Source organism: Salmo salar, chromosome ssa10 (assembly GCF_905237065.1).
Source record: "Salmo salar chromosome ssa10, Ssal_v3.1, whole genome shotgun sequence".
NCBI lineage: Eukaryota > Metazoa > Chordata > Actinopteri > Salmoniformes > Salmonidae > Salmo > Salmo salar.
The window spans coordinates 82500755-82527647 of NC_059451.1; the positions used below are offsets into that span (position 1 = coordinate 82500755).

Below are 26893 nucleotides of genomic sequence, written 5' to 3' on the forward strand. Positions count from 1 at the left end.
TATCCTCACCAGTTAACTTATTGATGAGCAACTGTGGCATTACCTCTAGTCACTGGTGTAATGTACTTAAACCTTGTGTTGTCTTAAGGGTAAAAAATGACCCACCACTATGTTTAACAGCAGGGAAAACCCCTTAAATTATATTTTTTCAACTTGAAATGTCATGACTTTTCCTAGAGTGACCCCAACATTAGAAAAAGTGAAACATTGCCTTTGTTCATATTTCCATGAAAGCTGTACACCACCAGAGTACAAAGATTGTCTTAGGGTCATTTTTGACCCGGCAGTTATAAAATGATTTACACACCACAAAAACTACAAAGACACACACACACACGCACACAATGAGAAATTGAGATTATGTGTGCTACTGATTAAACTGAGTCAGCAGCTCCTGAAGAGGAAGATCCCCATGGTTGGCACAGTTAGAAAGAACAAGCCTGAGCTCCCCCCTGCACTCCTCGCAACAAGGGGGAGAGAGGCCTTCTCATCAAAGTTTGCCTTCACCCCCACCACCACTCTAGTTTCTTACCTCCCAAAGAGGAACAAGAATGTGGTCCTCCTGAGCCCACTGCACAAAACAGCTGAGATCAATGATCGTGAGGACAGGAAGCCAGCCATCATCCTGGACTACAACCACAACAAAGGAGGCGTGGACAACCTGGACAAGGTGATTGGAACTTACAGCTGCAGGAGGATGACTGCACGCTGGACCCTGGTCATCTTCCATAACATCATTGATGTGTCCTTATACAATGCCTTTGTGATATGGAACAAGATCAACCATACCTGGATGCCTGATAAGTGGAACAAGAGGAAGGTGTTCCTGGAGCAGCTGGGAAAGGCACTTGTAACCCCACACATTCAAAGAAGGGAACGCCTCCCCCGCACAGCAGCTTCTGCAGAGCCTGTGGAAGCTGTTCAGGGGGCTGAATCTTGTCCTGATCCATCTGAGGCTGCAGCTGGGGCAGGCAAGAGAAGGAGATGCCAATTCTGCCCCCCAAAGAAGGACTGAAAGAATAAATACTATGTGCTGCACATGTGAGAAATACACCTGCAAAGTCCATGCACACACACTTGCATACTGTCCTACATGTGCTAATTAGAGTTGATTGATTTGTGTTCATCACGTTTTTGTTTTGTATATATTATCTTATTTTATTCTTATTTATTGTTGTTGTTTATACACCTTGTGGGTGGGGGCAATGGTTTCATAAATGGGAGAAGACTAGTATTTTGTAGTTGAGTTCCTCATTGTACAGTATATAAGAATATATCACTATGTTGCCAAAAAAGTTCAAGACTGTTATTGTTTCCCTTCAATAAAATGCATTCAAAACTACTTTCTGCACATTTCTGCTACTTTCTTGGGCTATATAAGTGCTATCTCTTGCTAAACATTGTATGTAGTGCCTTTAGCATTAATAATAATAATAATAAACCTCTACTTTAGTAAAGAAAACAATGTCCACTGATTAAATGCAGTCGTTCTGCATTGTGAAGAGGGAAAACCCAGATATTCACAATGTTTTTGATGAATGACAGGTTGTTTCTTCATGCAAAATAGATTTGGGGTTTAAAATTCAATTAAGGGGTTTAGTGAAGGTGGGTCATTTCTTACCTTTAGGACAAGGGGAGTATACAGAATGTTAAGACTACACAAGGGTTAAGTAAAAATACTTTAAAGTACTACTTAAGAAGTTTTTTTTACTGTACTTTACTATTTATATTTTTGCCAAGTCTTACTTTTACTTCACTACATTCCTAAAGAAAAGTATGTACTTTTTACTCCATACATTTTCCCTGACACCCAAAAGTACTCATTACATTTCAGACAGGAAAATGTTCCAATTCTCACACTTATCAAGAGAACATCCCTGGTCATCCCTACTGCCTCTGATCTAGCGGACTCACTAAACACAAATGCTTCATTTGAAAATGATGTCTGAGTGTTGGAGTGTGCCCCTGGCTATCTGTCATTTTCTTTTGAAACTTAAGTACATTTAAAACCAAATACTTTTAGACTTTTACTCAAGTAGTATTTTGCTGGGTGACTTTCACTTTTACTTTAGTCATTTTCTATTAAGGTATCTTTACTTTTACACAAGTATGACAATTGAGTACTTTTTCCACCATTGCCTCTAGTTTAGTTCTAGACAGAGAAATAAGCCCAGCCATTTATGTCTCCCCACATTCAGCCATTGCAATTAGCTTGTGAAGGCCTTTAAATACAAAGTTACAGTATGTCTCTGTCAGGATGTGGTTTGTCCATGTGGACACAGCAATATAAGTATTACTTTGATACAAAGCTTGTCAAAGATGTCAAATGGTGTTTGAATGTCCTTGCATCGATTTACCATTCATTCGCTGCTGTTCCTGCTTACAGTTTGTATAACAGATGGAACTGGTCTCTGTTGTATTTTTAACCATAAAGCATTTCCCCTATAGGAGGTTGATTGTTATTTCTGTAGTTATGCTGCTACTGATTTATGAAAGTTTAAGCTGGATAATTCGTAGTACAACATGAGAGTTGTGTACAGCCTTCCCACGACCTTGCACACTCCTCGGATTTATTTATGAAGAGTGCTGGTGCTTGGTATGAAGATTTAGCCTCTCTTATGCCGGCCTGATCTCGCCAGCTTAGTACTATAGAATATGAGTGTATTTGGCTATTTAACCTTATACTGCAGTGGGCTAAATCAGGGTCACACAGAGTGTTTCTTGGTAGTCTTAAACAAATCTACTTAGAAACAAAAGTATACACCTCACATACATGGTTATGGACTTAAAAAGAAGACACCTGTACCATGTCAGATATAGAGTTGAATGTATAATATTTTGAGTTTGCATCCCAATACTACAATTTATATACATCACAGAAGACTGAAATATAACAAATCCATTTGACATAGAAACACTGGATTGTCAGTGTAAAAAATAATTAAATAATGTTTATTAATTATGAAATTGTGAAAAAAGATTAATGTCATTCCACCCATGAGGCCAAATGAAGGAGGTACACAGTGTAACCAAACATCCATGGCTAGCTGGAAGTTTAATCTGTCTGGAAGGCTAGTAGCATTGGGTGTAAAAGGGATATCCTGGAGGACATGATTACACATGGGCATCCATCCATCTCTCTGCTCTGCCTCTCTGCAGCAGGGATTAAACTGTTTACAGGTTCCCTACTGGCACCTGACTAGGGCCAGGAGCCTTATTAACCTTCAGGGCTAAGGACAGCCTTAGCATACTAGCATACTGTACATCATCTGAAAGGACAACTCAACCTTGTTTGCTACAGCGGAAGTCTGTAACATCATGGGTCACCAGCCTGACCTGCTGTATGGTACTACTTAATAACGTTCAGTCTAGGAGGAAAACCTGCTCCAATTATGCAGATCAAAGAATCGTGGGCTAATAAATTGAATGTGATTGAAATTGAGAGAGAGAATGATGTAAATAGCGAGAGAGATTTGGTTCCTTTCATGGCATCCATGTCAGTCAGGCCCAGTCATTCTAAGGATGTAAAGTGTTAATTATCAGGTTGAGAGACAGCCGGCCAGTCGTAAATCTGTGGTCCGAGGTCTCTCGGTAAAGATATACTGCTCAGCTCTCTGACTTCAGGACATGCAGTTGTTTGTAACACTTTGCCTGTAGTTAAAGTAGCTAGAGCTGCAATGTTGTCCTGCTTTAGACCTCTATTCAAGGTATTCTCATTACATTTACTGAATGACTGTATTGTTTTTGCGCTGCGTTACGTTCCCAGCATTGTTGTCAGTGGTTCCTGGCACCTAGTCTGACCGTAAGGAAGGTTTGTGGTATGGCAGTGAGTTATGATCTATGTCTGTGTCTGTTTAGTCACTGAGGCAGCACTGCTTTAAAAATTCACTTCATTCACACTGAGGGCTGATTCAATCCTACACTCTTAGAAAAAAACGATGCTGTCTACAACCTAAAAGGGTTCTTTGACTCTCCCCATAGGAGAACCCGTTGAAGAACTACAGTATTGAATAGTTTTGCGTTCCGGGTAGAACCCTTTTGGTTCCAGTGCATATGGAACCAAAATGTAAAACCCTTTCCACAGAGGGTTCTACATGGAACCCAAAAGACTTCTACCTGGAACCAAAAAGATTCAAAAAGGGTTCTCCTATGGGGACAGCCAAATAACCCTTTTGGAATCCTTTTTTTGAAGAGTGTAGATGTATTCTGAATGGAACAGGCCCATGGTCTTCTTCGATCGCCCTGCTGGTTATGGAAAGTTCAGGACAAATCGTTTTTGGTACATTAGTGTCGTGTTTGTTTTGATTGTTGTCATGGTTATATCCTTTGCAAGCTGCCACAATTCACTGGTATAGATAGACCTAATCAACAAACTGCATATGCATTGGATTGAATACACTTACATTATGATTGATGGAAATTGTACAAATATTTACAGCATCTATTCTAAACAGCTTGAGTTCAAAGGAAACATTTATTGCCTGTCTACTCATATTGCATACTAGAAATATTAGAAATCTCACCAAACACACACACACACACACACACACACACACACACACACACACACACACACACACACACACACACACACACACACACACACACACACACACACACACACACACACACACACACACACACACACACACACACAGAGGCTCTGTAGCAGTGTGCTACAACCTGGAGCCCACAAGCTGATCTTGATGACACGAGGGTGCTGGGGTGATTTACACTCTGAGTTCACTTATCCATGTCACTGTTTGACGCACAAGAGGTCCAATGAGAGAGTTAACGGACAAGGGCGTTTTAAAGCACAGCCAGGCACATTCCTCCAGTCAGAGCTCAACGGGTGGGCTGCCCCTGAGAAACACACTCAGAGGACAGACAGTAGTGAGAGGAAGGAGAGCTGACCGAGCCCCCCTTGTACATGTATCCTTTATTCCCCTTCTGGGTTAGACACAGCACAAACCATGTACCACTACAGCAAACGCAGTAACTTTACCTGGAACGGAACCCTGAAAGAGCTGGGTAACTACTCCTGCAGTGGTAAGCAGGATATGCATCCTTGATACAGTATGCATCCTTGATATGTCTTGAATGTGCTTTTGAAATCCCTCACTTGGCGCAGGTCTCGAATCATTCATTGAGAAGTGGTGAGAGTCAGGGCTTGACTTACACATGCAAAGCTCTCGGTTTATGCAATAATATTGCATGCATATCCTTTTTGTTAACACTGTACAGTGTTACCTTATTTTTTTATGTTGCAGACATGATTATTTTCAGTGTCAGTGCAAACATGGATCCCAGCATAGATTTGAATTTCACAATGTTATCTTACGTGCTACTTTTTGAGAGGCTGTGATTCTAAGTCATGCGTGAGTTCAGTTTTATTAGTCGGCATCCCATTGCCTCTCCCCCTTCTGTCTCCACAATGAACTCGGCAACCACCACTGGTCTTGCAAAAATATATTTACCTAACTGATATCTAGCCTAGTAGTTTCAATGAAAATCTTACAGTTGATTGCCTAATTAATATTGTGTTGAAGTTAAAATACAAAAATGTTTCCTTCTTTCTGCCACAACATTACAAATGCTTCATCTGAATAATGGTGGTGCAAGCATGCAGATGCAGGATGATACAGGATCCTCCAAGCTAATACCAAGATATGTCCAACGCAGCAAAGTTGTGCCTCAACATCCTTTCTGTTACCTATAGGAACAGATACATACATTGCAGTATATATACAGTATGGTGTCGGCTATTAGGACTACTTGGAGATATTTATTTTAACACCTTCTACTTGATTGCCTTTTTGGTGGAACCCAATACGATAGCACAGCAGCAGTATCATGGTGTGTTGCTATTAGGAGATACACTTGAGACTATATACAGAATCTCCGCTTTGCACGCTTCGGTGTACTGGATATGTATAGAAATGTATGCCATCTTGTCTGGTGTCTTTACAGGCCCATGCATTAAGGAGGCTTCTGTGTACTCATTTCACCGGGAACTCAGTTTCTATATGCACCTGAGTAGCAAGCTGACAATGTCAAGCATTGCTATACAAATGCCCTTACTTCTCCTTTCCAGCCAGTCATTTCTATGGCGCTATCCCTTTCATTATCAGATAATGTTATATTCGATGGTTATATCTGTTTCCATATTGTATGTTGTAAAGTCACAAATAGGTTATACTATATGAGTCAAGTGTATTAAGACAGTGTTTAGGAGCAGTTGAACATATTGTGTGGAGAGAGAGAGAGAGAACTACATGTCCCACAGGTGTAGGTCATAACTCATAGACCGTGTGTGTGGATTAGGGAGGGAATTTAGTTCTGTTGTGACAGGCAGTCACCTTGCTTAATTCGCACGGCTGTATGGACGAGAGCTATATAAAATGGTTGCAACTCCTCCTCAAGAAGAAGTAATTGAGTTGTGCGTGAGTTTGTGTGTCAGTAAAACACCTTGAACTTAACGCTGAATCTTCAACAACAGATCTTCATTTCATATTAGAAAGACATAAATTGCATCTAGCCTTGACAGCAGACATGTTTTGAGATTTTAATTATCTCAGCAATTCAATTTTAAATTCTCATTCATTTTGGTATTTTGCTTGAAGCTGCTACTGCAAAAACCATATGAGAAGGGGAAAAATTGGTTTGATACCTTCTAGGTACATATCTTTTCATGATTAGAGCATAGCACTGGTAGAGTGGTAATTTTAGCTCTGACTGAGTAGTGAGTCATTTTAATATATGACTGTTGTTTTTGTGCCACAGAGGGATTTAGGTAGCTTTAGTGTAAAAGCCAAAAGGCAGTACTTGTGTGACACCAACGCTGAACACCAGTTGGGGGGGGGGGGTAATTCAACTCCAGGGTCAAATTGTTTCTTATTAATAGCTACTTATTCACAGAGCCATAGTTATCCCTCTGTGTCGTTCTGAGAGGAATCTGTTTGATGAAAGATGCCTTCAGTCTCATCATCCTATCCCACTGTGAACGAGCCATTTGAGTCCTGGTTTACCCTGTGATGTGCTAATTAGCTAGGATTTAGGTTACCTCTAATTCATGCACCTTAACTGGACAAAGATGTCGCTCTGTTGTGGCTCTGCAGATTAGCAATGTGATAGCGCTTCTTTGCAACTGTGGACTAATAGGACTAATAGCCCTGGCTCGTGCTTCTGTGAGGAAAGATTTGTCTCCACAGCCTGGAGGTGGTTTCTAATTTCCCTCTGAAGTTCAAGGTCAAGTTTACCGTCTTCCTCCTCCTTGAGTTATTTTCAACGACGGACTAGTCACCTAAGGAAACAATGCTTTAAAGGGACAAATTAATTTCTCGCTTCTGAAATATTAGTAGGGTTATCTTGGGGTGTTGATATTCGCTGATATTGGACCTGTCAGAGAGCCAGTGAAACTTAATGAAGCCAAGGCTCCCATAATGCCACAGCATTCGTCCTCAGCTTTGTTTTATGACATACTAGGTTTCAATCTCCCACCTAAATATAGCTGCTGGAGCCAAAACAAGAAATTACCATCTGGTCACCTTGTCATCAGTTAACATTTTGACCTGAGGAACTGGATGTTTAACCCCTATTTTATAGTCATCCAATACTAAACATACAGGACATCTTTCAGCAATTTCTGAAGCAGTAAGCAGTTATTTGACGTTTACAGCCACAACCACCCACCCAAATTCCTACAAGATCTCAGCCACAGGTTGTAGGTTAGATTTAGGAGTGGACATCCTTTATGATTTGACACCTGTCTTTTTAGGGGTCTATGTTAACAAACCAAATTCTATGCACTGGCGGTAGTGCTATATGTTTATGGGTCTACTATTTTCACAACCAGAATTATGGGCGCAGTAGCTGGTGGTAGCACGAAAGTGCTGGGTTTCGATGAATTTTTTTTTGAAGGTGTGTTGACCCCTCACTGACCAATCAGGATGTGCACCATGGCTAAATATGTGGTTGTTTCAAGTTGTGTATTTATGGTCTTTTATGTCATCACATTATCATCAACTCTGATTCAAATGTTAGTCTGTTATAGCCTAGTTTGTTAAATAGCCAACAGTACCAAAATAACAAAATGTAGGCCTATCCCATATTTGTTAAATATGTTGAACTGTTTTTGAACTCTAATTACATGACTTCAATATATTGTTAACATAGCATTTGCACTGATATAGGCCTAGGCCTACTGTAAAATGCGTTATGGCTGAGCCATGGACATGCCAATCGTTGTCAATAAGCAAGATTAAATTCACTATTGATAAGGCCTAAAAAGATTCTAATAAAATAAACTTGTTTTAACTAGGTTATGTCTAAATACTGTTACAGGCACCATAATTGCTCCCTGTGGGCATATCATATTAGGACTAAGACAACGTAGACTATGGAGGGTTTTACGCACATCCAAACCTTCCATAGGAGCTGGAAAAATATCCAATATAAAGAGAAACGGGAATGTCCACTCACCATTACTGCTCCCAAATATATATATAGCTATAGCCTACCATCGCCGTTGACATGGCCAGTAGTGACTTTGCCACGCAAAAGGTAAACAAACAAACAGGCAAATATAGCCTACAAATGGATTCAGCACCATGGGCGGCCATCGGAATTCCTGTGATTTGACAGTTAGGTCCAACATAGGTAAGTGGAAGATTCCTTTTTGACAAAGTGAGAAACGAAAAACAATAAGCAGTCTTTAAAAAAAATGTATTGTTCCTTAACGAGGCTTCCTACAGTTACTGACACCTTTCATGCAATGGGTATTGCACATAATGGGTTCAAATGTTTCACAGAAGCTGGACAAAAATAATGTTCAATATAAATAAAAAGGGGAATGAGTGTTTTGCTGCTTGTAATATTTGAATAATACATTGGCAATGCACACAAGGGTACTATGTGCGCCTCCGCTGGCATAATCAACACCATAACCAACTGCGTTACCGCTAAGACCAGCTTTTGCACGGTCTTAAATATATCTATTTTTGCACATTGAAATTGGAATATTGGGGCACGTTTTTAAGGAATTGCAAACAAAATTGCAAACTATCGGCGTTTGACACTTGCGCCTCCTTACCGCCACCCGAAAATAGAGCCCTTAGTGTGTTATGTCCATCGTTAAGAAACATTAGTGTGATTTAAGTCTTAGCTGTTATTGTAGAGTGTATACCGATGAAGGTTGAAATGGCCACCAAGATGTGTTTCACAGCAAAAAGGGAGTAGCCCAGGAGATGGTGTAACCTTTCAAACCGTAACTTTTCAGATGACGAGACAACCTACACACTGGAGGGCAATGAGGGCAGAGGGACTATCTGAACGCTAGCATCCTAAAACGCTAACTGGGCTACGACTATTACATGGCTCAAAATGATGTTAAATATTAGGCTTCATACTTTAGCTGGACAACATTATTTTATTGTGAGGCATGAATGAAGCTTTATAGGGACAACTTGGCTCTACAGTCTATTACATGTTTACATTTTACAGCTCATCAGGGCCGTTTCTATGCATAACCAACATAAGCGGCTGCTTAGGGCCCCACGGCCACTAGGCCAGATTTGATCGGCAGTTTTCCTCATGTTTTGTCAATCACTGCCATTCAGTCACTCAATTGATAGCTAAGTTAGTTAGCCAGCCATTTAAACCTTGTAATTGTTACAAGTTCTAGAAAGCTGGCTAGACTAACTTACCTCATGGCTAAATTACTTACTGGGCACTCAAGACACGTGCCAAGTGGCCCTGAACTCCAGGGGCCCCCATTAATTGATATCATATGAAGATGGCATAAGTCATTACAAAATGTATAGAGCTGCAGGGAATTAGCCTTAAAACTGAAAAATCTTCTCTCCATCCAATGGCAAAATATGTAGAACTGCAAGAAATTTGCACGCTTTACTCTCACCCCCCCACCCCCCAATTTTAGTTTTTTGAATCGCAGAAAATGTGCTTTAAAACAGCAACATTTTCTCTACGCCCCCATGGCAAAATGTGTAGATTTGCAGGACATTTACTTAAAAGCTGTACATTTTTCTCTCTGCTGCCAATAGCAGGGCCACTAAAATGTTTTGCCCACAAGGTGGGGGGGCCCCCAACCAAATCTTGCTTAGGGCCCCCAAAACGTCTATGCAACTCATGTAACCATTATATTGTATTGGCTGCAATAACAGTACTTGATGACTGTATTCAATGTCCTTTTAGTGTAAGGGGGGTAAAGACGAATTTCATTCGCACATTTCATTCGCACATTTCACAGGCCAAACTGTAAAGTTTTCATGTTTTGTTGAAATGTTAGGGTCATCCATTTGGTGCATGACCACAAATTGGCTGCCCACTGTAGCAAAGAAAACTAATAATAATTGTCAGACTATAATGTTTAATCTTAACACAACAAATCCTTTTGCACCTGTGTCAGTAACCGATAGAGCACTGGGGCAAAGGTCCACTTTTTCCTCTGTTTCATAAAATACTATTCTGTTAGATAGTCTCCTACGCTGTATATTTTTTACTTTTTTCAAATGTCTGAAGACTTGATGGCTAAATTATGCCCTTAGATTTAGAAGGCGTAAGAACACACTTCATCGATAAGAGCACACCACTTATTTAGTGTACTGTGTCCAATACCAGGTTTCTATGACATTATCACAGCAGATTATCTTTTCGTTGGATCCCCCTGTTATCTCATGTCTATTTTTAATGTAATTGTCTCCCTTCGAATGTCAGATGTAATTTGGCAAAGAATAGCTTCATTTCAATCTGCTTCCTCACTTTAATTATACAGTATGTTACCCCATAGGCTACACTGTGCAGCCTTCTCGTTACAGCCCCCCTAACATTCATTGTAGGTTCATACAGGTTCATTGTAGATTTGGCCTCCTTGGTCCCCTTGACATGAGAAAAAGTGTACCTGGTCCGTACTCTGAAGGCTGCTGTGTAATAAAGTTATATCTGGTCCTAGCAGCTGGCTGTTCTCCTCTCTGGTTCCATCTCGGGCCAGTTTCATCTCCCTGCCAGCCTGGCCTGTGTCGTCAGGAGGCGGGTCAGGGTGAAACATGGTTGACTTCTCAAACCAACTGGCGTCTCCATTCTGACGCCACCAACACGTACAGGAGGCCTATACATCAAGCACATATAGGCTATACACTTAAAACACCTGCACACACACACACACACACACACACACACACACACACACACACACACACACACACACACACACACACACATATGCAAAACACCCTCTCTTTCTTTTCCTCCTTCCCACTCTCCCTCAGATCGACACATTCTGGAGCCGGTCTTTCTCTGGCTCATTTGACGTCAGGCAGTGGCTCATTTATTTTCCATCTGTTTGCTTTCATTAAGTTATTTCTGATTTATTGCTGCATTTGCAAGTCAATGGCTAGCAAGGTTACATCCCTGTACCTTTCACTGTACAGTAGAAAGGAACATGAACTCTTTGTTGCATGATGTGCTGTTGTGTTAACCGTTTATGTTTAAAAAAATGTTATTTGCTTATTGAATATGCTATATTAAGATGAATGGATTCTATTTACAGTATAGGAAGTGTTTTATGTACAGTAGAGTTTAATCCAGACAGTATTGCCAGTACGGAACATAGCACTTTGACTAGACAACAACAGAGGAGAGAAAAACCTTTTTTTTTGGGGGGGGGGGGGTGATGAAATCGAGCCTTGTGTCCTGTCCTTCAGCCTGACCCCTTGTGGTCTGTGGAGCCTTGGCTCTCTCCCCTAGTTCCCTTTGCCACCTTAATCCTCACTGTCACCCACCTGCCTTACTGCCAACTCTTTAGCCCATGAACTTCACAGTGCCCTTTGGATCCCCGTTAAATTCACAGTGGTAATCTCAACCTGACATCATTCAACCCATTCTGTTCTGCCCAATGATTTCCGTCTGTCCGAGTTTGTCTGCTGAGCACCCTGCTACAGGTCAAACAGACAGTTGGGATTGGTCTCTGAAGACCGTCAACACATGGACCTGGCTTAGCATAGCGGAGAGAGTATTTTAGGTGTGTGAATAATGATCTCTGTCCCCTCAGCGGCAGGTCAACAGCACATTGGATTTAGGGCGCTATCTTTGGTTGGATAGTTGAATGGTTCAAAATAAGAAAGGGGGGTGTTGTGGGGTATCCGTTGTCTTTGGGACGAGTGTAAAATGGGGTTAATGCAGGAGGTGGTGGGGGAGCTGTATACCCAACCCAGCCGACCCCAGCAAGATCGGGCATGTCTCTGTATAGTCCACTACTCTGCAGGGAAGTCAATTCCCAACCGTGGAATCACTCATCCTCACTAGGCTCAGTCAACTGTATTTTCACTAAACCTAATCGTATTAACAAAATCATTTGTCTTGTCTGTTTTATCAGAGCAAAATCCCTTTTACAGATAGTTTTATAATCTGTATAACTTTTATCAGCTGGGTAATGAGCCAGTCAGATTGACTATGACTTCATCAAATGTTAAATTGAAACTCTCTTACGATGACAGAAATACTCATGCTTATTTAAGTGTCCAAATTGTGATGGCTTGTAAAATCTGTGTTGTTAACAATATAATCGCTGTAGTCCTGCAGACATTATTCCACAGATATTGCTATCAGCACCCACATTGAACAGAGCTCTCTGACAGGTGGTCCCTTACAGTACACAATGTTTATTTTGGTGTACACACATAAACACACTTACAAAACAAGTACATCCCAAGTTGCCCATGTTGGATAATGGTACACACTTTTTGTAACAAAGTTGGTATAATCTGTACACAACACTTCTATAGCACTTCTATACACTTCTATAGCATTACCAGTATTACCCCCATGATTTGATAAAGCAAGGAAAGGTATACTGGCCTCTAGTGTTTAGATCGGGCTGCGGGCACCATATGCAATTTATATACTGAACAAAAATATAAACGCAACATGTAAAGTGTTGGTCACATGTTTCATGAGCTGAAGTAAACAATCCCAGAAATGTTTCATACGCACAAAAAGCTTATTTCTCTCAAATGTTGTGCACAAATTTGTTTACATCCCTGTTCGTGAGCATTTCTCCTTTTCCAAGTTAATCCATCCACCTGACAGCTGTGGCATATCAATAAGCTGATTAAACAGCATGATCACTGCGCAGGTGCACCTTGTGCTGGGGACAATAAAATGCCATGGTATGGGTTATGGTATGGGCAGGCATAAGCTATGGACAATGAACACAATTGCATTTTATCGATACCGTGACGAGATCCTGATGCCCATTGTCGTGCCATTTACCCACCGCCATCGCCTAATGTTTCAGCATGATAATGCATGGTCTCATATCGCAAGGATCTGTACACAATTCCTGGAAGCTGAAAATGTCCCAGACATGTCACCCATTGAGCACGTTTGGGATGCTCTGGATCGACACGTACGACAGCGTGTTCCTGTTCCCACCAATATCCAACAACTTCGCACAGCCATTGAAGAGGAGTGGGACACCATTCCACAGGCCACAATCAACAACCTGATCAACTCTATGTGAACTCTGTGAAAGAGACGTGTTGTGACCACCATTTGCATGAGGCAAATAGTGGTCACACCAGATACTGACTGTTTTTCTGATCTATGCCTCTACTTTTTTTAAGGTATCTGTGACCAACAGATGCATATCTGTATTCCCAGACATGTGAAATCATTAGATCAGGGCCTAATGAATTGATTTCAATTGACTGATTTTGTTATATCAACTGTTATTCAGTAAAATCTTTGAAATTGTAGCATGTTGCATTTATATTTTTGTTCCGTGTACATTAGGGACCATATGGGCAAGCCATACGAGCATTCCAAGCCCCCCACTGTGAAACTATGCCAAGTGTTCCCAAGACATGACATGTCTTTTAAATGGAAAATGGATATGAAAGTTTATACGCCTCCTGAAATACTATAAATACTACCTGTCCACAGTTTGATAATTTACATAATTTCCATCAATTCGTATACATTTCGTATTAAGTTAAGCAGCTAAAGTTCTGTATATATTATAGAAAATACTGTAAACCCAAGAAGAGCCACTCTTCCGGACATTATCATAAGGCTTGACATGCTAACGACAGGTTTTTAGACTCTGATTTATTCTATTGATATCTAATGCCAATCCAAAAAAGTGGCCCACCAAATTAAAAGTGGTCCTTCAAAGACTATTAAACATTGACCATAATGACTGATATTATTGGTTTGAGTCTTATTTTAGCTCAATAACAAGCAACATCTAAGTAAATGTACCCTCTGATGAACAGCTGAAATCCATATGGAGTTATAGAACATCTTAGCCATTTGTCACTCATCTTTGGTGAGGATGGGTAAGCTAAGCCTCCCCGTTTTATCAGCCAGCGTCGTACACATCCTCTAGCCTTGAGTTGGATCTCGGCCACCGCTATCAGAGCACACAGCACCTTGTTTCCCTAGACGTTGGTCTGTCTGGACGACGTCTTCCAGGAGATCATGACTGTGCTGTGCTGTGTACTGTAGTGGTTGTTACAGTAGCTCTGAAAAAAACCTCAAGTCTGGACGTAGAGGTTGACCTTTAATGTTACAGGGGTCATAGAAAAACTATTCTAAAGCCAGTCAAACAACTGAGATAAAAGCAGTTGATTAAACAGTTGATTCTTTGTGTGCTCTCCAATGACACATCAACGGTAGGCCTATGGGTTGATTCCTATTTAGATTTGTCCATATTCAGAAATGAATGTAAGAAAATTGTTAGTGAAATCAAAGTACTACTCATGTTACAGAGCAAGCTTCATATGACACCAATACTTACTTTGTAGCACCTACAGTACATATGAAACATTATGAAGTCTTGAAGGAGGCCAGGGTAATGCCAAAATGTCCGAAATATTCCAACTTCAATTAATCATTTCCCAATTATGATTTTAGATACAAATGTCAAGTATATGTCAGCAATCCTTCCTCCAAAGGACCATTCTATGGATTAAATCATGGTCCTTTTTTTGTCCTGGTTTTGTGAACAATCACCCTATGGGTTGTTAGATATCTCAAGGAATCAAAGGCCTTATACTCAGTAAAGGCTAAATACTATGCTCTAAGACCTCTCTCAGCACTCAATGACACAGCAAATGTGAAAACCGGGGCACTGAAAAGTAGAGAGAGAGTGAAGATGGTGACATGATAGTACGTTTGAAATTTTACATGCCTCTCGTGTCACATTTCATAATTTACAGGGTCGGTTCTAAGATGATAAATCCTTGTGGGCAGTCAGACATTTTTTGTCTGTTTCAAGCTTGGTTACTGCAACATGACATTTTGGGTGGGCAATGCCCAACCCTGAACCCCCTAGAACCGGCCTTGTTTTTGGGTTTTGTTCTGTTCTGGTTGTGTTTGTGTCCTAGACCTGGTGAGTGGGTTTCCCTAAACTAACAGCAGATCAGTATTATCCTCAGCATTGCATATATTCCTTCAGAGCGAACACCATGTTCCATTCATCTGTTGGTGCCAGAAAGTTCCTCTTGACATACCCTGCTGTCATCGCTCATAATTTACAGCCTCTCCTGTCCATCCTTTCTCTAATCCACACGGTAAAAATAGCTCAGCTCATACATACTCACTCTGTTCTCCATAGCCATACACTGATGGGGTTTTGAGGAGGAATAGGACCCATTACAGTGTTGTCATATGATTTGATGAAACACCATCGTTATATGACATTTTAATGAGCTCTATAAAGATGATCCAGGGCTTGGGGAGGATGGCCAATGTCATAGGGAAAGAATTCTCTTCCTGTGGGCCTTTAAAGGGACTTTTTTTTAGAAGAAGGTGGTGTGTACAATTTGAGGCAATGATTTCTCTGTCAGCCCACCAACTGCGCTTGAGTTTGCCTTATTGGCGCCATTGTCGCTCCTGTTCCCTCGTTCTAACCAGACGCTGCCCTCTTCACAAGGGCTTGAGCCAAAGACGTGTCAATCCCAACCACTGTAAACGTAAGGGAAACCTCAAGAAGAAGAGTATCAGTTTTCAAAAGCAAGGACACTTCACCTTTGTATGATCTTTCTCATGAGAACGTGTCCAGCTTGGGCTTTCGTAACAGTATCTTCACTTAGGGCCCTGCTGGCCCACTTGTGGAACAGCATTTAGCACTGAATGTGTTGCTTGCAACGTTTCTTAAAACAGAAAGTTCTCAGTCTATTTCTGTATGTCACTGTATGTGTGCCTTTAACATTGACATAAATTATCATGGGAAAATATACATACTGTACTGTATGCGTCACGCACATTTCTGTTAAATAGTTAGGTATGCAGAGACCTTGCATTATGTGGATAATCATAAATAGGTTGACACCAGCAGATCATTTGAATCAGGTAAAATTAATCGAACACAGCAATGGAAAACAATATTGAGGAATAATTTTCCTTCATTGCTGATTTCCCTTACCTAACACCTATCTCCAATCTGCTACTGTAATGTGTCCTTGTTGTTTGCTGTGGTTAGCTCGACCACTCTATCCCCATGACGCCATTCACACTACATAATATTTCCCAAACACAAATAATCCTACGCCAATCACACTTTGCCTGTGGAAGATTTTAAATGACACTATTCAAGTGAGACATTTGAAATAAATGCCGTTCTGCATGTGAGACATTTAGCCCCTGTAAGTGTGAATAGACTAGGCATTATAAGCAGTTAAATACCGTGTGGCGTTTGTATTTCCTATGAAACCTCAGTGTGTTGGTTGTGTGCTGTTTATTAAATAGTTGTTACCACTGGATGTGTGACCTATTGTTCATTAGTGTTGCAAAATGTAAAACAAAACAGAAGCTTTTACCATAGGTTAAAAGTGAAAGGGTAGGTGTAATGTCTTTCATGTTCTCATTGTGTCATTCATGTTAGCTTCAATAGAGCCCCACAGTGGAGGTGTCATAATACCAATAAAACCTAGCGGTCAAACAGGGAAGTAAATCTCTCTCGGACAAAGTGACTTTTATCAATATATTCAGCTCTATTGACTCTCAGATTCAAAAAGACTAATTTGCATCAAAGTAGACATCATGAAAAACTACAATCCCTGCAAGCTCATGCCCGTCATCTCTATCTGACAACTTTGCTAACAGATATTGGGTTAATTTAAAACTTGCACAGGTTAGTTCACAGAATGGTCCATTTAATGAAATGTAGCTAATTTATACATTACTACATTTAGCTAACATTAGATAGTTAATCCAGAGATTCAGCAGTCTCGTCCAGATCATTATGGCATTTGTAGTTCCTTCTGATAGCCACATTAACAGCTAATTAGCGTTTAGTTTTTTTTGCGGCGTAAATACAGACGAATATGTTGATAAAAGTCACCTTGTACGAGAGAGATTTACATGGTTATCAAAACATCATGCCTACACGAAACACAGCCTTTATTTGAAGTTTTTCTAAAATCCCTTATGGGAAATGTTAATGGTGGAAAAACGATTCGAACCATTTTCCTGTTTGACCGCCAAGTTTAATGGGTATTATGACTCTGTGGTACTCTATAGTTACTAACCAACATCCTGAAAGTTTTTAAATGCATCTGACGAAACACTAATTACTAACATGGATGATAGACAGTTGTGTTTTGTTTTGTTTCCCATTTGTCCGGTCAAGCTCCCCCCTCCACCCAACACACACACACCCCTCCACCCAAACATAATAACGACACACACACACACACACACACTCCTCTCTCTAGCCCCTGTGTGTTTTCCTAAACTAGGGCGGCCTCCTGTGGAATGCGGGGCTCTGTTTAATCCCTGAGTCTTGTCAGGCCCTTTTTATAGGAAACTCATCTCAACGTCCAGCAACAAATGGAGCGCAGGGATTTATCCGTGGAGATAGAGTTTCAGCCTGCAGCTGAACGCCCCTCTCTCACAGCTCCACTAGGCTTCCTTGTTAAGTTAAGCCACAAGGAGACTGTGTGTCGCTGCTGCTAGGCTCCTTGGCTGGGTCTGTGTGTGTGTGTGACGTGGGCTTGATTCTAGCCTGATCTTCCTTTCTGTTTCCCCTGTGTACCTTCAGAGCGAGTACGGGCCAGCATGGCAGCCCCCGGCAGCTCCAGCGGACTAGAGGTTCTCCTGTCTACTCTGCAGGTAGGAACACACTGGGTCTGGGACTGTGTATGTGTGTGCCTGTCACGGTGTGTGACTGTGTCTCTGTTTGCCCATGGTCGCTGATATGGCAGTCTAAAGTGGAACGCTCCAAATAAAGTGGGCAGGGGTTCTGCTGACGGACGGGAAAGGGACGCTAGGCTAGCAACAGGCACTTTCTCCGTAGAGCTGAACGAGGAAGATAAATGGCGAGCTTGGAACTAACTATAAGGTTCTATCTGCATTTTTGTCAAAATGTAGTTATTGACATAACCTTGTTCTGTTCAATGTTCTCTACCTACTGTATATAGCACTTTAAATACCCCAATTCATGTTGTTAAATTCAAAAGAATACTAAATAGAAATCGCTGACACCATTCAAACCAATGAGGGTTCGGAACTTTAAAGCCAATTATCTCAGAATCCTATTTTTGCAGATAAAACCTTATAGTTCCAAGGTCTCAGAATAGTGATCACCAGCATCAACACCCAGAAAATACTACCTGGAAACATGTTCACAACTTTCACTTGCCAAACAGCTACTGTTCGTACAAATTAGCACAGGGCATAGATCACTCTAGTATTACACAGACAGCTAATAATGTAGCTTACTGTGTAGCTTCTAGAAATGTACGTTTCAATTTAGGTTGTGTTGTTCAAATAACTTTTGTGAGATGGTTAACATTTCCATTTCAATATCAGTATATTGTATAGTAGTAGTATTTTAGTGTACTGTTAGTCAGTGTCGAGAATACTGTAATTTATACACTCCTGACTGAATTAAATAAATGGTGAAAAATATTTTCCAATATTGGTTTGTGCCCACTTTATTTAAAATAGCTAAACTACTTCATAAATCAGTTTGTGTAGTTTACATGACATTAACTTGTGTATGAAAAAGCTTGTGAAGTGAAATGCATGACCAGCTGTAGGAAGGCCGGCAGAAGGCTGGCGGGCAGATGTCAGTGGGGATAGCTAGCTATACTGTAGCTGTTCTGGTGGGAGAGGAGCAGAGGATTACAATATAGACCGGATGGTGTGTGAGATATTATCTACAGCCCAGTGAATGCAGCTGATCCCTCAGTACTGCGGTTGTCAGGATCCACATTTAAAACCAGTTTCATAATGTTATGTTGTTGGTGCTGTTGATGCATTTGGTTCTGTTGAACCACAGTTGTCAAGCATGTTGGTAGACTATTCCTTTTTTTCATGAGTTTGTAAGTAATTACATTTTCAATTATGTCAAAGCTGTTATATGTTTTGGCCTTCACGGTTGTTGTGTTTTTGCTTTAAAAAAGTATGAAATTAGAAAATAGTATGAAAATAGAATTGCATTATAACCAAATGTAAACAACATAAATATAAAGAACTTTGTATTCTTATATAAAAATGGGCAACTTTGTATTTTTTAAATATTCAATGTTTTAGCATGCTTGTTGGTAGAAACAGTATTTTAATTTTGACCAAAGAAGACAGTAGGTTTTCTCTTAATTTGAGTGATAATTATTAATTTGATTTCTGATCCACTTCCCAGCAATGTATCCTGATCAAATCAAATTTCAAATCAAATGTATTTATATAGCCCTTCTTACATCAGCTGATATCTCAAAGTGCTGTACAGAAACCCAGCCCGAAACCCCAAACAGCAAGCAATGCAGGTGTAGAAGCACGGTGGCTAGGAAAAACTCCCTAGAAAGGCCAAAAACTAGGAAGAAACCTAGAGAGGAACCAGGCTATGAGGGGTGGCCAGTCCTCTTCTGGCTGTGCCGGGTGGAGATTATAACAGAACATGGCCAAGATGTTCAAATGTTCATAAATGACCAGCATGGTCAAATAATAATAATCACAGTTGTCGAGGGTGCAACAAGTCAACACCTCAAGAGTAAATGTCAGTTGGCTTTTCATAGCCGATCATTGAGAGTATCTCTACCGCTCCTGCTGTCTCTAGAGAGTTGAAAACAGCAGGTCTGGGACAGGTAGCACGTCCGGTGAACAGGTCAGGGTTCCATAGCCGCAGGCAGAACAGTTGAAACTGGAGCAGCAGCACGGCCAGGTGGACTGGGGACAGCAAGGAGTCATCATGTCAGGTAGTCCTGAGGCATGGTCCTAGGGCTCAGGTCCTCCGAGAGAGAGAAAGAAAAAAAGAAAGAGAGAAAGAGAGAATTAGAGAGAGCATACTTAAATTCACACAGGACACCGGATAAGACAGGAGAAATACTCCAGATATAACAGACTGACCCTAGCCCCCCGACACACAAACTACTGCAGCATAAATACTGGAGGCTGAGACAGGAGGGGTCTGATCTGATAATGAATTATGATAGAGCACACTGACAACACCATTAATTCCAATGCTTAGCCGGAGACAAAGTGTCGCCCCCCACAAAGTAGCAGTCTTACCAACTGTTATCATTAATTGGCTAGCCTTACAAATACACTGGCCTTGGTGGGCGGCTGTTGGTGCCTGTATTGCTAGCACCGGTAATTAATATATTCATGTCATATACTGAACAAAAATATAAACGCAACATGCAACAATTTCAATGATTTTACTGAGTTACAGTTCATATAAGGAAATCAGTCTATTGAAATAAATTCATTAGGCTCTAATCTATGGATTTCACATGACAGGGCAGGGGCGCAGCCATGAGTGTTCCTGGGAGGGCATATGCCCACCCACTGGGGAGCCAGGCCCAGCCAATCAGAATGAGTTTTTCCCCACAAAAGGGCTTTATTACAGACAGAAATACTCAGTTTCATCAGCTGGGAACAGCTCTGGTGGACATTCCTGCAGTCAGCATGCCAATTGCACGCTCCCTCAAAACCTGAGACATCTGTGGCATTGTGTTGTGTGACAAAACTTCACATTTTAGAGTGGCCTTTTATTGCCCCCAGCACAAGGTGCACCTGTGTAATGATCATGCTGCTTAATCAGCTTCTTGATAAAGGAGAAATGCTCTTGATAAAGGAGAAATGCTCACTAACAGGGATGTAAACAAATTTGTGCACAAAATGTGAGCGAAATAAGCTTTTTGTGTGTACAGTATGAAACATTTCCGGGATCTTTTATGTCAGCTCATGAAACATGGGACCGACACTTTACATGTTGTGTTTATATTCTTGTTCAGTAATAGTATCAAGAATCAAGGTCAGACCCAGATGCAGACTGTCAAAGTAGCACTGTTTATTGTAGCAAACAGGGGCAGACAAAGACAGGTCAAGGCAGGCAGGGGACGAAAATCCAGGGTAGGCAAAGGTACATGATGGCAGGCGGACTCAGGGTCAGGGACAGGCAGGGTTCAGTAATCTAGAGGTGGAGCAAAGGTACAGGACGGCAGGCAGGCTCAGGGTCAGGCAGAGAGGTCAGGTGGGCTGGTACAGGGTCAGGACAGGCAAAGGTCAAAACCGGGAGGACCAGCAAAGAAAGGCTGGGAAACGATAGGACCTGACAGGAAAATGCTGATAAGCTTGAGCGAACAAGATGAACTGGCAACAAACAGACAGAGAACACAGGTATAAATACACAGGGGATAAAAGGGAAGATGGGCGACACCTGGAGGGGGGTGGAGACGAGCACAAGGACGGGTGAAACAGATCAGGGCGTGACAAATAGATATTGCTATGTGATGGGCCCATGTGCAGCGGTCTAAGGCACTGCTTCTCAATGCTAAAGGCGTCTCTACAGACCCTTGTTCAATTCCAGGCTGAATCACAACCGTCAGGGATTGGGAGTCCCATAGGGACAACCAATGTTGGGAATGTTGTCTGGGTTAGGGTTTGTCTAGGGTAGGCCATCAATGTAAATAAGAATTTGTTCTTAACTGACTTGCCTAGTTAAATAAAAGCTAAACAAATAATTGTCTGATCTGATGTGATAGAGACATGGAGAGTAACAGTATGCCAATGTCAGTAGTTCTTAATGAAACCAATGGCCACCAACCATCAATTCTAATGTCTTCTGAAGTGCATGTGACAGAAAGACATGGCTCTGCACAGCTACACCTTATGTCAGCTCAGCTGTAATAGATCACCTCTGTTGGGTGTTGGGTCCTGTCTCTTATTCCCTCTGTGACAACACCTGTCGTAGAGTATGCACACAGAAAGGCCAACAGAGAATCTATCTTCTGCACTGTTAAATGTCAAGGTCATGTAGTAGTTCCCCTAGATCCTGTCATATGTTCTGCTATTGTTTTCCCTTGTAGTTTTTCAGAAATGCTGTACTCACAGAGTGTTTATTTTCGGAGTATTTTACTTACGTTATTTGTTTTCATTTCTTTCGGGTTCTGTAGTTTTAAAGAGGTGCGTAAATACTGTACTATCCTTCAATAATGTCTCCCTTTGCATATCTCTCTCCCAGTGGTTTATTGGAGAACCAGCGTTTGAGCCTTCTTTACGATTCTTCGATTTTTCCAGTTTACTGTGTGGTCCGTCAGTCTGCACCTCGTCAACTATTAAGCTTTGAGTCCGCAGATTCTACCTCATCCCTTTCCATATCTAAAATCATCCCAATCAAATAATAATACAGCCACCTGTCTAACAAACTTAACCCTTTTCAGCACATATGGTATAGGCCAATATTTTCCCTGCCTGTTATCATACAGGAATTCTCTGTTATAAATGTCAAAGTGCGAGCCTGGATCGTGTAGGTGATCCATTCACACCTAATCACCATGCCTGTTTAGGTGCTGTCTGTCTACAGAGATACCAAATAGCACCTTATTCCCTATGTAGTGCACTACCAGGGCCCATAGTAGTGCACTATATAATGAAAGGGTGCGATTTGGGACTTCTCTCTGGGGATTAGTGCCCCCCATACAGAAAGGCTGTCATCTGCTGCTTCTTTTAAACACAGCACCACAGCCCCTGCTGGGCCTGGGGCATTCGGTTTCCTGCACCTGGGCCTGCTGCAGTATTTGGGACCCACGCTGTGTTGTTGTGAACTAAGTGATCTCACCACCTAATTCATCCTCAAAATTAGACGTCCGAGTCAAAGCTCCCCAGCTGGGTCTTGGGAAATGCATTTGCGTTGCCAGTCGAGAGCATGGTCACATAGTTAAATATAACAACAATGCCAATGACAGTTCTCTCGTTCAAGTTGCCACTCTACAGCCAACACTACAGAAGACAACAGCAGCAGCCTGGCTGAGGTTTTGACATAGTGTTGATCTCTTCTCCCCACAGAATGCAGGGGACATTGAGAGCACCCTCAATATCCTCAATGTGCTGGATGAGCTGCTTTCAGCTGGTGAGTCTCTGTTGTTGATTCAGATTCATAGTAATTCCATGCAGATAAAATGCTACGGTACGTCTACTCCCCCTAGAGAGCTACAGTCTACTACCCTTCTTTGGTTTAGTCGTGTGTGTGTGTGTGTGTGTGTGTGTGTGTGTGTGTGTGTGTGTGTGTGTGTGTGTGTGTGTGTGTGTGTGTGTGTGTGTGTGTGTGTGTGTGTGTGTGTGTGTGTGTGTGTGTGTGTGTGTGTGTGTGTGTGTGTGTGTGTGTGTGTGCGCGTGTGTGTGTGTTCCAGGCACAGACAGACGGATCACCTACATGATCTCGAAGGGAGGCAGCGAGGCCCTCCTAAGCGCCCTGGTGACCACAGCCAGGACTTTCTCCCCCAACTTCACCATCCTCCTCCCCCTGCTGCACCTCCTGGCCAAGGTCGGACACAGAGGTGAGGCTCCAACTGACAGATCGGAATGGAAATATAGTTTACAAGAACGTGAAGTGATACAATATTTGGAGATATCATAAAGTGTGTCATTATTTAGCGGTTGTCATGAAAGTACATGGCTATTTGTCTCAGTTATGCTGCATGTTGTCGTAAGAGGTTGTCAAACGGTCTGTAGATCTCAACCTTTCAACACAGTGGGTAGCTTGATGATTTTCTTAGTTACCGTCTTAGAATGTCAACAGGAAGTGAGTCCCCATCAAATAATGGAGATATCATGGCTTTCTCCTCCTTGGCCGAGGTGTCCGTCAGCTTTTAAGAGAAAGGCCGACAGGTCCATCTGACTGTTATCCGTGTTATCCATTATGTGACAAAGCTTCACTGACATGGATGCATACCTTCATATCGTCACAAGTGGCATGTGGCCACTTGTATGAGTGGGATAAGCTTTCTCCATTCATATTCATTGCAATGTTTATTGTCACCCAAGCTAATGAAGGATTTATGGTAACTGGTATCAGCAGCATCAGCTGGTTTCTAAAAACCCATTTTGGTCTCAAGCTATTTTGACAAGAATGAGAAGCAATGGTCAATTTATATGGTGCTATGCAATATAATCGATCAAGGTGATTTTATTACTACTTGAATTAGATCCCACAACTCTTTACTTTCACATCTGTTTCATGATGTTATTGCTAAATAGCACATATAGTTGAGTTGTATTGGTCTCATCTGCATTCCAATAAAAGAAAAGCTTTGCCCTGTACTTCAGGGCCTGATGAGCCTTTTCTGTCTTCTCTACAGAACATAGTACAGTCAGTCATCTAATGGGTGCCTTTGACTGGACTCTTCACATTTAACAGGTGTCCTCCGATCACTAAAATGCCAGCTTTGAATACTGATGCAATATTCAATAAAGCCAGTGACGCGTTTGAACGTTGGTTTAAGTGGTTTTTCCACTGTAATTGCTGTAATATTGTATCATTCACTAGGATTTGTGTGCCTGGTTAAGCATTGTTGTGTGTCAGTGATTAGTAGAAAATCATACCAGATCTATTCCACTCCACAAACCGTCAGGCAATTCACATGTGTTAAAGCAGTGAGAAATCATTCAAGCAGATAGACAATCTAATAGCATATTTGGATTGCATATCATTCAGTGAAAATATTGTCCTCATGCGCCCAAGCAGCTTTTATTCATGAATTCATTTCATTATGGTGATTCTCAATGAGAAGTGTTTTCTTGTTATTTTAAGTGGCGGATAAAATAAGCAAACCACATAGGCCTACAACTGTTTTAATTATACTAATCAAATCTTTATCTTCATTTTAACTTGATCTGTTTTTCTACCCCATAGAATGTTTAATTTTCTCTGAAAAATAACTGTGCAAACATTTGCACTGGTGTAAACAGTGTCAGTGGGTGGTCAGTATCATTAGATCTGGGGGTTACTGATTGCTGTCTGTGGTGTTATGTGTGTCTCGATCAGACCGTCGTATTGGGATGAAGGCAGAGAAGGCGGAGGCTGTGCTGCCAACTCTGACTCTGCTGAAACAGAATGTAAAACACACCAGGAGGACGGCAGCCTGCCTTTGGGTCCTCCAGGTTTTCTGCTCCTCTGGTAGGTCAATAACCCAGTAAAGCGTCAATCACACTTCCCTGCTTTGTCTGTTTTGTGATTTACTCTCAATGTCAACAGTATCCAGAATTAATACAAAGATCTCTATGGGACTCTGTGAGTTCAGGGAGTATGGAGGAGGTCTACATTCTGAAGAGGCGCCACACATTTGACTTGAGTGCAGATGTGCTGGTGCCCTTCATTTAGGATAGTAATTACGATTTAATGAAACCATACTGTATATAAATATTGACCAGTGAAATGATTAAACAACATGGTCACAAGGTCTGATCATTTTTATGATGACTGTAAACTGTCAGAGTCGCTTATATAGTCGCTGGTGAAAGTACAGACTCTCCACAATCTTCCAGTTTTGCTGCCTTAAAATGTAATTATAAAAGGGATTCAATTAGATTTTTTCCCCTATCAATCTACCCAGCCTAATCCAAAGTGAAAGAAAAATTATAGGACATTTTCCAAATTACTACAATATACAAAAGGAGGATGTATTGATTGCGTGTCTTCACACCCCAGGGTTAACACTTGGTGGAAGCACCTTTGGCAGCCATTATACCTGTGAGTAATTTTGAATTGGACTCTTGTTAGAATTATACTCTTGTTAGAATTGAACTCTTAAGGAAACATATGTCCTTTTTTTCATGAAAATTGCTCAAGCTCAGTACATTTGGTTGGGAATCAATGATGGATATATGTATTTTTTAAGTATTATGGTGGTGGCAGAATCATGTTACGGGTATGCTTGTCATTGGCAGGGACTGGGGAGCTTGTCACAATCTAAATAAATATGGAAGGAGCAAAGCCCAGTAAAAAGATAAAGGAAAACCAGCCTCAGTCTTCTGAAACCGTGGGATAGAGAAGTATTTTTCAGCAAGACAATTACACAAATGTTCATGCCAAAGACACACCAGAATGGCTTTCCAAGAGGTGTTGAGCTTTCCTGAGTGGTCTCATCTCAGTCCTGATTATGTTGAACCAACTTGTAACCTAAATCCAATGGCGAGGTCACATTTTTGGTTGATTTCACTTTGAATTCACGTTTGTCGACAACCAAATGTAAATCCAAACTGGACGATGAACTGACATCTGTGCCCAGTGGGAAGATTCTGCAAGGGGTGTGTAGACTTTCAGTAGGCGCTGTAAATAGAAAACTTTTGTCAGTAAGCAAATCTAAAGTATGTGGTGGAAGTTAGAATTTTGGTTGATGTTGAAGTCTCTTGAAATTCCCATGAAGCCAGTAGATTTCCACTCTGGACTCGTAAGGAATTGGACAGGGAGAAACGTCATCAATTAGCACTAGCCATTGAATGCAAGTATCAATGGCATTTCTATATCTTTCAGTCACCACAGCTACGCTGCTGGGACAAAACCAAGGCCTGGACGTTATATTCAGACTGATACCCCCTCACACTACGAGGCACAAACGCACCATCAAGTGAGTATCGTATATCATGTCCA

General features: G+C 41.3%; 1 protein-coding gene across 1 annotated transcript in view; it reads left to right on the top strand.

The window, feature by feature from the left end:
* The first annotated feature begins 4851 nt into the window (after positions 1-4851).
* Positions 4852-26893, top strand: part of agbl1 (AGBL carboxypeptidase 1) — a 149881-nt gene continuing 127839 nt past the window's right edge. Inside the window, exons 1-6 of the mRNA XM_014124437.2 lie at positions 4852-5049; positions 18062-18132; positions 23311-23374; positions 23655-23801; positions 25289-25420; positions 26777-26870. Coding sequence (XP_013979912.2) covers positions 4974-5049; positions 18062-18132; positions 23311-23374; positions 23655-23801; positions 25289-25420; positions 26777-26870 — 584 coding nt within the window. The 5' untranslated portion in view covers positions 4852-4973. The remainder of the gene's footprint in view (positions 5050-18061; positions 18133-23310; positions 23375-23654; positions 23802-25288; positions 25421-26776; positions 26871-26893) is intronic.